The sequence below is a fragment of the Neovison vison genome, chromosome 9, assembly GCF_020171115.1.
Source record: "Neovison vison isolate M4711 chromosome 9, ASM_NN_V1, whole genome shotgun sequence".
NCBI classification, from domain to species: Eukaryota; Metazoa; Chordata; class Mammalia; order Carnivora; family Mustelidae; genus Neogale; species Neogale vison.
This window is the reverse complement of record NC_058099.1, coordinates 11,448,524-11,463,843: the sequence shown is the minus strand read 5'-3', so window position 1 is coordinate 11,463,843 and position 15,320 is coordinate 11,448,524. Positions and strand designations below refer to the sequence as shown.

At 38.7% G+C, this 15,320-nt stretch overlaps 1 protein-coding gene across 2 annotated transcripts in view; it reads right to left on the bottom strand.

The window, feature by feature from the left end:
• The window catches only part of LOC122917269 (spermatid perinuclear RNA binding protein), a 132,766-nt gene that overhangs the window by 58,094 nt on the left and 59,352 nt on the right, over positions 1-15,320 (bottom strand). For both annotated transcript variants that reach the window (XM_044264950.1, XM_044264951.1), the window contains one exon: positions 1,830-2,000. In XM_044264950.1, coding sequence (XP_044120885.1) covers positions 1,830-1,832 — 3 coding nt within the window. In that variant the 5' untranslated portion in view covers positions 1,833-2,000. Of the gene's footprint in view, positions 1-1,829; positions 2,001-15,320 lie in introns of those variants that run through there.

Sequence of the window (15,320 nt, the reverse complement as noted above, 5' to 3'; positions counted from 1 at the left end):
AAGAAGAAATTTACTAATTTTTTAGTTCTGAATGGTGGAGAAAAAAACTTAACTTGGGATCGTCTCTGTCATTTAGTTTTATGGTGAGTTACTAATTTATTTAGTTAGCTAAATTACTCAGCCCTGCACACTGGCCTTCTCTTAACAAAATGACATACTGCGACATACCACAAAGCTTCGGTGTTTCTCTCACAAATAACTCACTGCCAACGTTAAATCCAAGAATGTTAAATCCAAGAATCTACTGTTTGTGACAGGATAAGCACCATGAAACAATGGTCAAAGGAAGAATAAGCATATTACAAAAAAAAAAGACCAAAAAAATGGGAGGGCGGTCTTATTTACCCCAACAAGGTCCAAATGGACTTAAAGATTTTTTTTTTTTTTTTTAGATTTTATTTATTTATTTGACAGAGATATCACAAGTAGGCATAGAGGCCGGCAGAGAGAGGGGGAAGCAGGCTCCCCACTGAGCAGAGAACCCAATGCAGGGCTCAATTCCAGGACCCTGAGATCATGACCTTAGCCAAAGGCAGAGGCTTAACCCACTGAGCCACCCAGGCGCCCCTTAAAGATTTAAAAAATTAAATTAGAAATAATATGCAGAAACAGAAAGTTGTCATTTAACCCTAAGATCTAAGGTGTAAAGCAATAGGAAAAACTGGAAAACACCTACCAACCAATTAAATTTTAAAAACACAAAATTATGTAAACACCAGGAAATCTAAACTAAATTTAAAATGAATAAACTAGGAAAGGAATTTTTATCAACTGTGACAAATGACAGTAAAAAGCAATTAAACTGTAAGAAAATCAAGACTATAATAAATAAATTTATTTGAAGAAATGGAAGTCACAGTATCCTTTCTTAAACCTCACCTAAAATGAAATGACAGAGAAAATCCCAAGTTAACTAACATTTTTCCCCACCATCCAGAATTAAAATATTTGGGGAATTTCTTCTCTAAGAGCAAGTCAACTAAATTATAATCCTTAGAACAAATTTTTAAAAAAATCAACTAACACTTAAAGAAATACCATCAGACTTGCTAAACAACATATTTCAAACATACTGATGATTAATATTTTTGTGCTTTTTCTCCCACTTATAACATCTTTTTTAAGTCTTTTCTCACTTATACTTAGGGAAAAAATTCACACAACATCCTCCAGAACCAAAATACTAGAAGAAAAAAAATCAACACATTTTACCAGCTGAAACACTAGGCACCAGAGATTATGATCTCATCTAACATCTCATCTAATTTGAGTATGAACTTTCCACAAAAAAGCAAGATTTACTTGAGGTTAGGTTCAGTGCCCCCCAATACTAAACACTTGACCCTGTTATTTTAAAAAGCATGTGGAAAAGGTAACTTTTGAGTTCAATACTCGAACATTTCATAAAATTCTGCACCATCCGTATCACTCATTAAAGCATTAATTCAAGATTTTTTATGTCCACGGGAAAAAACTGAACTTCAGGTAGAAGACTAGAGAAAAATTATACAATTTCAAGTTCAAGGTCACCTAAGCCATCCTTGTATCAGTTTGCTAATGTCAGTTTTATTAGAAAATATTATTTATGAGCCTTCCCTCCTTTGTATTTAATAATTTATGGCCTGAGGGCTCATGGGGCTTCATCTTGTGGTTTAAAGGGCTCATAATAAATCTGAACTCATTGGCTTTGCTTAAATAGTAGAGTGCCATCTTTATCTAGAGCCAAAAATTAACACCATTGTCTTTCACTTGCCTTCACTATTAAATTTCCAATTTTAAACTACTGGAATCTTTTATAAATAAATGAAGGAAACACAAATAATACCTACCATGGTTTTCTATAGCGTTTTAGCTTCTTTTTCCAATCCTTTCCCCACTTTCTTGTCGTCTTCACTAGACACTGTTTTGTGTGACAGTACCTCCTCATAAGCCTGAGTCCGCTGGCAACTCAGAGTCAATATGGCAAAGATGTTTGAAGACTTTTATTCTCTACAATACACCTGCAAGAGAAAAAGAAAAACAACTTTTCAAAAATGATTATTTACAATTAGCTTCATATCTGAGTGTGGAGCCCATAAACATGTTATTGACTAAAAAAGAAATAATCTTGGAGCACCTGAGTGGCTGAGTCACTTGCCTTTGGCTCAGGTTATGATCCCAGGACCCTGGGATGGAGCTCAGCGGGAAGCCTGCCTCTCCCTCTCCCAAACCCTCTCCCTGTCCCCCCAACCCTCTCTTGCTATCTGTCAAATAAATTTTAAAAGTTAAAAAATTAAAAAAGAAATAATCTTTATAGAGGAAAATGACCTCATTTCAAACAAAATAAGCTACAGTATCTTTTGAAGGCCTGAGGCCAAGAGCCTAAGTGATATGGCCAAAAAAGTAACACTCCTGGTTGTCAAAATGTGGCAGCTGGCTGACTTGCATTCAATGAAATAAATAAATAGACACAGATTCAGCAAAGAAGTATTACCTGAAAAAGTAATACTACTATCCATGGCAACAACACTGCAGTTAACCATAAGATTTTCAATTAGAAATTGGCATTATCCAAACCTATCCAAAGAGCAGATAATATACCTGAAAATACACCACCATTGACTGAGACCATGAAGCTTTTCCACTTGATATTGCCAGTATATGCTGGCACAATGTTTCTTCCTTAATCACTTTTAGGCCTAAAATTTAGAATGCTTTTTTGGCTCTGTTCCCCTAACTCCTGAGAAACCCTGCCTCCTGACTTCAACCTGTAAGTGCTGTTATCACAAACTCCTGAATCTTCACTAAATCCTGACTTCATTACCCATGGATGACTCTCACCAAAACCCCACTGTGTATATCTGCTCAGAGGTCTATCACTATTCTATTACTCCTTTATTCCATCTTTATGAAGTTTTATTCCAGGTAGGGTAAAAGGAAACTCTTCTGAGCACCGATGAAATCCTTATAAAATTATAAGCCAAGATGTTAAAAAAACAAACAAACAAAAGTAGACAGCAACCATCCAATGAGAATACATGCTTAGCTGTGTGGTTATCAGAAGTTATTTACACACCATAGTATGTATAAACTCACAAAAAAAAATAGCTTCCTCAGGCGCCTGGGTGGTTAAGCAACTGCCGTCAGCTCAGGTCATGATCCTGGAGTCCCGGGATCGAGTCTTACATCAGGCTCCTAGCTCTGCAGGGAGTGGGCTTCTCCCTCTGACCTTGTCACTTTTATACTCTCTCTCACTGTCTATCAAATAAATAAATAAAATCTTTTAAAAAAAAAAAAAAGTAGCTTCCTCTTCATCTCAATATCTTTCCTTTAAATTTCCTTTAAATAAGGAAACCCCCTATACTTCTGTCTGTAAGTTTCCTAATACTATCAGCTGCTCTCTTAAAGAAAAAAATCCTTGGGGCGCCTGGGTGGCACAGTCAGTTAAGCATCTGGGTCTTGGTTTCCACCAAAGTCATGATCTCACGGTTGGAAGATAGAGAGCCACTAAGACTCTCTCCCTGTGCCCCTTGCCCTCCCTGCTCACATGCTCGCTCTCTCTCTCAAATAAATAAATCTAAAAAAAGCTGTTTAAGTCCTTTTTGAGTTTTTGCAAACAGGAAAGTTACATTTAAGGCTCCCCAATACTGCACATGAAAAAAGAGACCCACAAATGATACTCAGCTGTGACCTACATGCAAAACTATTCCTATCTGGTCATCAACTTCCCTGACTCTACAAAATCCACCTGAAATAAGCTAGCAAAACTTGATTAAAAAAAAAAAAAAAAAACCATGTAACTAAATTAATCAATCAGACTTACTTTATTATACATATCACACTAAGGTAGGGTGGGAACACAGACATGCTGCAATTCACAGGGTCTTTTCATACAACAAAGTCAAGAAACAATCTAAAACATGATCCCACGGTAAGACACATCTCAAAGATCCTTTTGTATAAAGATCGTACTACACAAAGAAGTCTTCAGCATTTCCCATTCCCAACCCCACTTCACCATTCTAGGGGATTCAGCCATTCAATATTAGCTGTGAATATTTAGCTGTGAATACAGCAGCCAAAAAAGACTGCTATGTGTTCATTTGAGAACTGGCAGCAAAGTTCATGTGCTTCACTCTGTAAAAAGGTAAAGCCAAAAATTCAGCTGTATTAACAAAGTAAATTGAAGGCAGGAAGGAGGGGTGCCTGGGTAGCCCAATCAGTTAACTGCCTTTGGCTCAGGTTACGATCCCAGGATCCTGGGATCCAGCCCCATGTCATGCTCCTTGCTTGGTGGGGAGTCTGCTTCTCCCTCTCTGTCCCTGCTCCTCAAATAAAATAAATAAATTTTTTAAAAGAAATGAAAAGAAAAAGAAAAAGGGAAGAAGCTAAGAAAAACTGGATGTAGTGGAGAAACTGTGGATCACCAATACCAAAATACAGCATTCTTCAGTCATTTAGCACAGCGAGAACCACTCTACAAATAAATCAAGCAGCTTTGGGAATTTCAGAGTATTATAGTATAGTGCAATAATCCATGATAAAAGCAGTGTATCTCAAGATCACATTGTTTGTGCTATAAACACAACTTGGAAATCATCTGGCCCAACTTCATCCACCCTTCAATTTACAAATGAGCTAAAGAGATATTAAAGTCACACAACTAACCCAGGAACTCAGGCCTCTTGATCCAGAACCTAAGTTATAGCCCAATGCTTTTCCCCTACTATCAACCTGAGTGACAAAAAAAAATTTTTTTAATTATATTTGGTGTACTGTAAGCAGATAGAAACTGCAACACATTTTTAGAGTTTATCTTAAAAAACAACAACAACAAAAACAATAAAACCCATTAACAGTAGATAAAATTCTGGCCTTGAAATTTAAAAAAAAAAAACCTCAACTTTGCCATTTAATAGCTATGTGACTTTAGAAAGTTTTAAGACTCAGAAAATTCATTTAATTTCTTCGGTTCTCAGTTTCTTTTATCTATGATATAAGGAAATGTTCTACTACTAATTAATAGCTAGTATTTATGTAACTCATATTCTGTACCAGGCACTGTTCTAAAAGCTTTTCATACATTAACTCATTTAATCCTCACAATTTCAATTCCCACCTCCATTCAACACATAAGGAAACTAGAGCATAAAGAGGTAATACAACCTAATTAAAAACATAAGACAGAAGTAGGCAGTAAAGCCAAAATTGTGGTTTTAGAGCCAAACAGGCCTAGATTCAAGCACCAGCCTTGCCACTTCATTTCTCTGAGTCACAGCTTTTTCATCTGGGCAATGGGGTAAATAGTATCTACTTCAATCTAAATGAAAAATACCTGAAAGTTTCTGACAAAAAGTATACACTCAATAAATGACTTCAGAAGGGGGGTTAAAAACCTGAAATAGCAAACAATATGTGCACCTTTAAAAACAGAGCCTAGGGGCACCTGGGTGGCTCCGTGGGTTAAAGCCTCTGCCTTCAGCTCAAGTCATGATCCCCGGGTCCTGGGATCGAGCCCCACATCGGGCTCTCTGCTCAGAGGGGAGCCTGCTTCCTCCTCTCTCTCTCTCTCTGCCTGCCTCTCTGCCTACTTGTGATCTCTGTCAAGTAAATTTTTTTTTTAAATCTTTAAAAAAACAGAGCCTAGAAAAATATTAGATGTGCTCTACTTATTAATAAATAAGAGTAGCTTTATGTAACAGGTAGAATGTAGGCACATATGTGAATGTGTAGCACTTTTTCAATCAAGCACTGCTTTTTCAATTAATGACTTCTTTTTAACAGTTTTATGTTTATAGAAACAACTGAGTGGAAAGTAGAGAAAATCCTGTATACCCCTTCTCCCTACCACAGGGTTTTCCCTACTATTAACATCTTACATCAGTGTGGTACATTGTTACAACTGATGAACAACCAATTATTAACTGAAGTCCACAGTTTACATTAGGGTTCTGTGTTGTACATTCTGTGAGTTTTGACAAATGTATGACACGTATCCACCATTACAGAATTATACAGGACAGCTTCACTGCCCTAAAAATCCCATGCTCCACCTACTCAACCCTCCCTCTCCCAAATATCATATAGTTAAAACCATACAGTATATAGTCTTTTCAGATTGGCCTTTTTCATTTAGCAATACGCATTTAAGATTGCTCCATGACAATTATTTTTATTGCTGAATAGTATTCCAATGTCTGGATGCACCAGTTTATTCATTCACCCACTTTAAGACATCTTGGTTGCTTTCTAGTTTTAGTAATTATGAATAAAACTGCCAAAACTATTCATGTGCAAGATTTTGTGTGGATATAAGTTTTCAAGATATTTGGGTAAATACCAAGGAACACAATAATGGGATCATGCGGTAAGACAATGTTTAATTTAGCGTTGTAAGAAACTTCCAGGAGCGCCTGCATGGCTCAGTAAGTTGGGTGTTTGCCTTCAGCTCAGGTTGTGGTCTTGGGGTCCTGGGATTGGACTCCTAGTTGGGATCCCTGCTCAGTAGGGAGTCTGCTTCTCCCTCTCTGACCCTCCCCTACTCATGCTTGCTCCCTTCTCTCTCTTTCTCAAATAAATAAACAAAATCTGGAAGAAAGGAAGGACAGAAGAAGGAAAGAAACTTCCAGACTCCTTCATCCAGCATGGCTGTACCATTTTACATTCCCATCAGCAATAAATGAGGTCCCTGTTGTACCACATCCTCATCAGTATATGGTGTTGTCAAGATTTTGGATTCGAGCCATTCTAATAGCTATGTAGTAGTATCTTACTTTTGCTTAATTTGGAATTCCATGATAACATGATGTTGTGTAACTTTACATATACTTATTTGTCATCTGTACATCATCTTTGGTGAGGTGTCTGTTCAGATCTACCCATTTTTTGATGGGGTTGTCTGTTTTCTTGGTGTTTAGTTTTAAGAGTTCTTAAGAGTTCTTATATATTCTGGTAGCAATCCTTTGTCAGATATGTGTTTTGCAAAGATTTTCTCCCTTTGACTTCTCTTTTCATCACCTTAACAGTGTCTTTCATTGAGCAGAAGTTTTTAATTGTATGAAGTCCAACTTTTTCTTCCATGGGTCATCCTCTTAGTGGTGGTATCTTTGTTTTAACTGACCTTTAAAGGTGAAAGGCTTTATAAGTCAGACTACCCAGCCCACAAAGCTAGGTTTTTATAGGTATGAATATTAGACCCTTTTCCTACAAGCAAACCTCAAAACTGAAGAATGACTATGCTCTCTATATTTATACTATAAAACTAAGTCAAATATTTAGGCATTTTTCTGAAAAGCAATTAAGAGAAAACACTAAATATTAAGGCAAATAATTATTATAATACACTTACTTTCTTAAGAAATTCCAAGTAATGTCTTGCAAACACTATGATATAAAAATCCAGGAAATTACTTACTACTCTCAAAACAGTAATAAAGTAGAAAACTTTATTTTTTGTTAATACTAATACATGTAACCTCTCCAAAGAGGCTATGTATAAATAAAATATCTGGGTTCTACTTCTTCATTATGAAACAATCACATGTCCACTATATTAAAGATGGGCAAGATAAAATTAGAAAAAGACCTCACTGATACTCCAAGAATATTACTTTAAGATAAATTATATGAGATTTATGACCAAATACATACTAATTAATTGTCTATTGTGTACCTGGCAATGGTTGGTAGTACAGGGAATACAAACAGGGGATGAATCAACTCAGACACACAAAGGATAAATACTCCTTCCCAAAAACCCTTCAAATAAACTGTCTCTACATGGTGTCATTGAGTTTATGTATAATATTCACATGAGAAGAACATAGAATTTCAGTATTTTCCTCTGGAAATTTCCTAAGGCACACAGGGGAAAGCTAAACTGAAAAACCTATAAATCACATACACCTACTCCAAAAATCTAGCTATTCATCCCTACCCCAAACACCCAGAAGAAGGAAAAGTTCAATCCCACCATATCATTTGAAGCCTTGCAATACTGCGATCAGGTCAAAAGGCCCTTTATCAATTAACAGTTAAACAAGAGTGATATACCCATGGCTATAATCCTAACATAGAATGGGCTGTTGGAGCCAGCTCAAGTTGAACCAGAACACTTTCTGAATGCATAATGACTGTCCCTGAGCAAGATGAAAAAGATATTAGCAAGTAACCCATCGAAGGAAATGGTAATAGGAAAATGTTATTTCCTCACTAAAATAAACAGACACCAGTCCTTCCTAGTCCTTGACAGAATAGTTACATGATAAAACTGTACCACCCTGTTAGATAGCCCATTTGATTAAAGTCCTTACTGAGCACCTCTAATATCCAGCCACTATGATGCATCAGTGAGCAAGACAGACAAAAATCCCCGCCTTTGTTGTTTAAGAACAGAGAGGGAAAAACAATGAAGCCATAAATGTAAAAGTAAGTAAACAGTATGTTAGAAGGCGTGAAGTGGTATGGAAAAGAAAGAGAAGAGGGGCAGTCAAAGTACTGCTGAGGCAGTATTCAGAGAGGAATGCAATTTTACACCGATGGTCAGCCCTTACTGAGAAGATGACACCCAGGCAAAGAACTGATGAGGTAGGGAAGTTAACCATGCAGGTATCTGCAGAATGAGCATTCCTGGCAGGGGAAGGAAGAATGTGCTTTATGAAGTGGACAAACAAGGAGGCCAATGTGGCTGGATAGCAAGAGAAGGGTGAGGAGAAGAAGAAAAGGATAGCAAGGGGGCACCTGGGTGGCTCAGTCAGTTGAGCACATGCCTTCAGCTAGGGTCATCTGGGGTGCTGGGATCAAGTCCCACATCAGGCTCCCTGCTCAGAGGAAAGACTGTTTCTCTTTCCCTCCCTCTGCTACCCTCCCCCTATCCCGCCAGTTTGTGTGCCCATGATCTTTCTTTCTCTCTCAAATAAATAAATAAAAATCTTTTTAGGGACGCCTGGGTGGCTCAGGTCATGATCCCAGCGTCCGGGGATGGAGTCCCACATCGGGCTCCTTGCTCGGCAGGGAGCCTGCTTCTCCCTCTGCCTCTGCCTGCCTCTCTGTCTGCCTGTGCTCGCTCTCCCTCTCTCTCTGACAAATAAATAAATAAAATCTTTTTTTAAAAAAAAATCTTTTTAAAAAAGGAAAAGAAAAGAAAAAGGAAGGAAGGAAAGAAGGAAGGAAGGAAGGTAAGAAAGAAAAAGAAAAAGAAAGAAAGAAAGAAAGAAGAAAAAAAGAGGAAAGGGCAGCAAGGACATTAGGATGATAGTGAAGGGCCAGATTACTAAGGGCAGAGGTGAGCAAATTTTTTCTCTAAAGGACTAGGTATTAGATAGCTTTTCAAGCCATGAGGTCATAACTACTCTACTCTGCCTTTATTGTACAAATGTAGCCATAGACAAGATGTGAACAAATGGGAGTGGATATATCCCAATAAAACTTTATTTAGAGGCACAGAAATCTTGATTTCATATAATGTTCATATCCCAAAATATCAATTTTTTAATTTTTTTAACCATTTTAAAACATAAAAACCATTCTTAGCCGGCAGGTCATACAAAAACAGGCAGTGGGCCATATTTGGTTCATGGACCAAAGTTTGTTAACTCTTAATACTGGGAGTCTTTCCAGTCACTTTAAACACTGTGGCTTTCACTCTGAGTGAGATGGAGAGCCCTTGAAGGGTTTTAAGCAGAGAAGTGATAATATCAGACTCATATTTCTAAAAGGTCACTATGATTGCCATGTTGAAATATATAACAGAGAAGCCAAGAGTGGAAGGAAGAAGACCACTGGGAGGTTTAGTGATCAGATTATGTATATATTCTGAAAGGAAAGATGACAGGACTTTCCGGCAAAATGGATGTGTGAGTATGAGTGAGTTGAAAGCATGAGGACTAACTTCAAGGTTTTTGGCTTGAGGAGATGAGTTAGGAAAGGTGAAAGGAGAGCAGGTTTGGGGGATTAAGATTAGGAATTCACCTCTGTACATGCTGAATTCCAGATACTGATATCTTAAGTAGGCAACTGGATATGAACCTATAGTTTAGAAGAGAGGTCTGGATTAGGATATACAGTTGGTATTTTTTGGCATCAAGCTAGCATATAAAGCCACAAGATCACCAAAGGAGTAGGTAAGTATACCAATGAATGGGAGAAAGCAGAAGAGGCACAACTACAGTCAGAGAAGGGATGGCCTAAGACTGTGCTGTTCTGAAAGCCAAGTATAGAAAACTTATAAATAAGGCAAGCTCCTTGAATTAAAAACAAGAAAAGGGACATAGCATGAGAATGGAAATCTTGAGTTTTGATCCTTGCTTTACTACCAAAGATGTTTCCAAATCAAAGATACCTATATTTTGAAATCTTACACACTACAATGTCAGGTTTGCCATGTTTTACTATATTTTTAATAGATTTTCTTTATTTATTTTGACAGAGAAAATGAGAGCACAAATGCAGAGGGGCAGAGGCAGAGGGAGAAGCAAGCTGGGGAGGGGAAGAGGCAGAAGGAGAACCAGGCTCCCTGTTAAGCAAGGAGCCCCAAGAGGGACTCCATCCCAGGACACTGACCTGAGCCAAAATCAGACGCTTAACCAACTGAGCCACCTAGGTACCCTACGTTTTACCATTTAGAGGAACTTCACCCTAGTCTACACTATTATCTCCCCACTCCAGCCCTTCTTTGGGGGAAACTTAACCTTGAGAATGTCAAGTTCCCCTTCAAAAACTTCAATGACTAATCATTACATATTCAACGAGCGTTCCATTCATCTACTCTGTGTGGCACCAAGGTCCTCCATAATACAACACTAATGTAATCCTTTCCCTGTCCTTCCTCTCATCACTGTAGTTCCAGCCAAAACAAGTAGAATGACTCCTCCCCAGAATATCTTGCAATGCACTACTACTAAGTTTTATTTATAATTTTTTGAACTTTAGGGCGCCTGGGTGGCTCAGTAGGTTAAGCCTCTGCCTTCAGCTCAGGTCATGATCTCAGGGTCCAGGGACCAAGGCCCGCATCGGGCTCTCTGTTAAGCTGGGAGCCTTCTTCCCCCTCTTTCTCTGCCTGCCTCTCTGCCTATTTGTGATCTGTCAAATAAATAAATAAATAAAATCTTTAAAAAAAATTTTTTTTAACTTACTTATATAGAGAGAGTGAGAGTGTGTGTGTGTGTGTGTGTGTGTGCGCGCACGTCCAAACAGGGGGAAGGGCAGAGGGAGAAGGAGAAGCAGGCTCCCCACTGAGCAGGGAGCCTGATGTGGGGCTTGATCCCAGGACCCCAGGATCATGACCTGAGCCAAAGGCAGACACTTAACCAACAAAACCACCCAGGCGCCCCTACTGCTAAGCTTTTAAAATTAAACCTTTCCCTTACTTGGACTATAACCTCTACTCCACCGTGATCTGTCATTATTCTAACCTTTAACCGTCCATCTCAAGTCTACCTCTCCATGAAGCTTTACCTAGTACTTGAGATCGATATAATTTCCTTCTTTAAGACATCCAGCATTTTTTCAACTTCCTAATAACACCTGGCTTCAGTTATTTTTATCATAAGCTCCTTATTGAAGTAACTTACTCTACCTCCACAGCACCGCCTACAATGACCTACACTCAGGGAGGCTCAATAAAATTCTGAATTCAATCCTTAGAGAGCACCTAATTGCAGAATTCAAGAAGGTTCCATCTGAAAGGTCACCAACTCTTCCCATATTATTTCCATGGCAGTCATCAATACAGTGACTTACAGGGAATTTCTGACTCTTCCTCCATAAACAGAAATTCCATTATTTATTTGACTTATTTTACCCATCTTGGATTAATCCCTCAAACCCTCTCCCCTTCTTTCAGGACTTTACCACTTAACTCACTCAAACACACTCACTTTCTACTCCTAGCCTAATTCTTAACAATTTCAGTAACATCAGAGATGATTCTTTTAAAATTCTGGGCTTTCCATTCCTTATATTCCTTTCCCCCAATGTTCTCATCTTCTTTCCTACTTTAGACACCCACTCCCCACCAAGGCTCCTAATTCCCCCGGTCCAACACACCTTTCACAATCCCCCACCCTTTTCACACCCTCCCTCGGTCCTTACCTGACTGAAATACAATCCATCATCTGTCACTCATTTACACCAGCAACTCCCTCTGTTAACCCCTCCTGGCAAAATTCCAAACCTGCTTAAATCCAACCTTCGCTATGCCACACCAATAACCCTGGACAGCTGGATGTGACTAAGAAGAGAAAAAAAAAAAAAAATCACATAACTATGCTTATTGGTCTTTTTTCTAAATTCATGATCTATCCTCAAAAGGCCCAACAATCAATAGTTCTCAAACAGTACTGCAACCCTGGGGGATTTGAAAATGTGAGGCAGAGTTTCTTGGATGTCATAATGACTAGTGAGTAATCCTAGCATTTGGTATCCCAGGATGCTAAACATCCTTCAATGTCCAAGAAGCTCCATTGGTGGGGAGGCGGTTGGGGGGGGGTGGATAGAAATTCAGGGGCACCCGGGTAGCTCTGTGGGTTAAGCACCTCACTTCAGCTCAGGTCATGATCTCAGGGTCCTTGGATCAAGCCCCGTGTCAGCCCCATGTCAGCCCTTGCCAGGCTCCCCACTCAGTGGGGAGTCTGCTTGTCCCTTTCCCTCTGCCCTGCCTGCGCTCATGCACATGAGCTCTCTATCTCTCTCAAAGTCTTTTAAAAAGAGAGAGAGAGAAAGAAGAAAGCATTCACCTTCTTAACAATTATTTTACACCTTGTCTTTTTTCAAACATCTATGCCTCCATCCCATAGCCTCATAATTGACTGCTCATCCTGATTTCTATTTCATCAAAATACCAACCCTCTGCATCTTTTCCCACATATTCTTCCTCCTTTTCACTATGAATGAATTGTTCCTATTCCTATTTATGGACAGCACTGAACTCAAACCCTACTAAATCCCATCCCCTTTTGCCTACTCAAGAATATGACTCCAGTAATCACTCCCTTTGCATGCTCTCTCTCTCTTGCATAACTTTCCTTAACCTCTAGCTCCCCATCCCTAATTCTCTGCCCCTTTTAGAGCATAACTCTTTGAGTTTACATTTTTGGTTTCCATTTCCTCTCCTCCCATTTTCTTAAATTCACCCCCATCAGCCTCTCACCCCAATGCTCTACTGGAACAGCTCTTGTCAAGGTCTCCTAAGACTCCCATGATGTTTAAATACTGTGAACAATTCTCAGTCCTCACCTTAGTTGACCTCTCTCACTAACAGGTGACACAGGTGACGCTCCCTACTTGAAACATTTTACTTCCCTTGGCATCCATCCAGAACTCCACTCTTAGTTCTACTCCTACTTCATAAATTACTCTGCTGGCTCCTTTCTTTCTTATCTTCAGAGCCTCTAAATGCAGGAATGCCTCAGACTCAGCCCTCACGCTGAATCCCTTCACCATTGTATATGTACTCACTTGACAATCTCACTCAGGCTTGAGGCTTTAAATACCATCTATACACCAAGGACCACCAAATTTGTATCACCTTGAATTCCAGATGCACACTCAAATACATAATCAAGGATATTTAATAAACATCTTAAAATGTGTCCCACCCCCACACACAAAACTTTGCTCCTTCCAGTTCCCTCACTCAAGAAAAGGCAACTACTCCTTTCCTCCAATAGCTTATGACAGAAAGTCATCATTGACAGCTCTCTTCCAATCATAACCCACATCTACTCGATCACCAAATCTTTCCCTTTTACCCTGTTCTCTTTACCTAGAACAACAGCATCCAGAGTGTTCTTTTTAAAATTTAAATTAGGTCGTGTTATTCTTTTTTTAAATTCTGTTAACATATAGTGTAATATCAGTTTCAGGAGTAGAATTTAGTGATTCATCACTACATATAACAACCAACGCTCATGACAAGTGCCCTCCTTAATGCCCATCACCCACTTAGCCCATTCCCCACAAAACTCCCCTCCAGCAACCCTCAGTTTGTTCTCTGTAGTTTTAAGAGTCTTTTACGGTTTGCCTCCCTCTCTCTTTTTTTCCCCTTTCTCTTATGTTCATCTCTTTTGTTTCTTAAATTCCACATAGGAATGAAATCCTATGGTATTTGTCTTCCTCTTACTGACTTATCTCACTTAGCATAATACAGTCTCGCTCCATTCACATCACTGCAAATGGCAAGATTCCATTCTTTTTGATGGCTGAGTAATACTTCTGTGTGTTTGTGTACCACATCTTCTTTTCCATTCATCAGTCGATGGACATTTGATGATGAACTCTTTCCATAATTTGGCTATTGTTGAGAGGTCATGTCAATTCTTTGCTCAAACCCCTCCAATGGCTTCCGGTCTCCTAGTAAACACCTCATATAATTGCCTAAAAATCAATCTGATTGCCCCTAACTCACATCTTCCCCTCCTTGAAGCCTTTACATTTGCTATTTATTGTCACAGATACCCAAAAACCTCCTTCCCCTACTTTTTCAGGTGTCTTCTCAAATGTCCTTATCATGAACCTATCCTTGATCATCTCATATAAACTAGCAAGCCCTGCTCCAGCACATCTCTGACTTGTTTACATCTCCATAGGATTTACCACTGGCATGTTATCTTTGTGTAGTCTTTGTTTTGCACAGCTAGAACAGTGTTTGGCACAAGAGAAATTCAAATGAATTTCTCAAAATATTTTCTCATAAAACATTACATTCAATGTTCACAACCCCCTGAAAAGTAGTAAAAAATTAAATAAATGGTATACATTTTATAATCTTTTAAAATATGAAAGTACAAATACACAAAAATGTTAAATGATCTGTCTATGACCACACATCAGCAGAGCCATCCTTAGAAATGGGGTTGGGTCTCTAGCATCTTTTCCAATTCACATCACTGTGCCCATGAGTAAATCAAAGACCAGGTGTGTATTTAATTTTACACAGTGATCTCTAAAAGCTCAACGTGAAATCTAGTCCTTTATATCACAATCAAACATGAAGAAACAACTGAACTGTACATGCCTCAGTAGTTATTTTCTTTTCACTAAAAGGCTCTGATAGAGGGCATCAGACTATCTTTGAATTTACAGATCTTGTGACAATTTCAGTCAAAAGGAAAAAGCAGGAATGAATGTGCCAAGAAACAGTTAAGTTTTCAAGTATTCTCTGTCTTCTGTGCCCACTGCAGCACACTTAACACTGAAGGGTAAACCAGCACCTTGGTAAACAAGCTTCAAAGGGTGTCTCTGGTTCTCAAAAGACTTTTTGTTGCCATTCTACAGAACAGAGCATGACAAACTGTATCTGGAGAGAATGGACATGATAATTTTTCTTAATTAGCTGTTTGCAA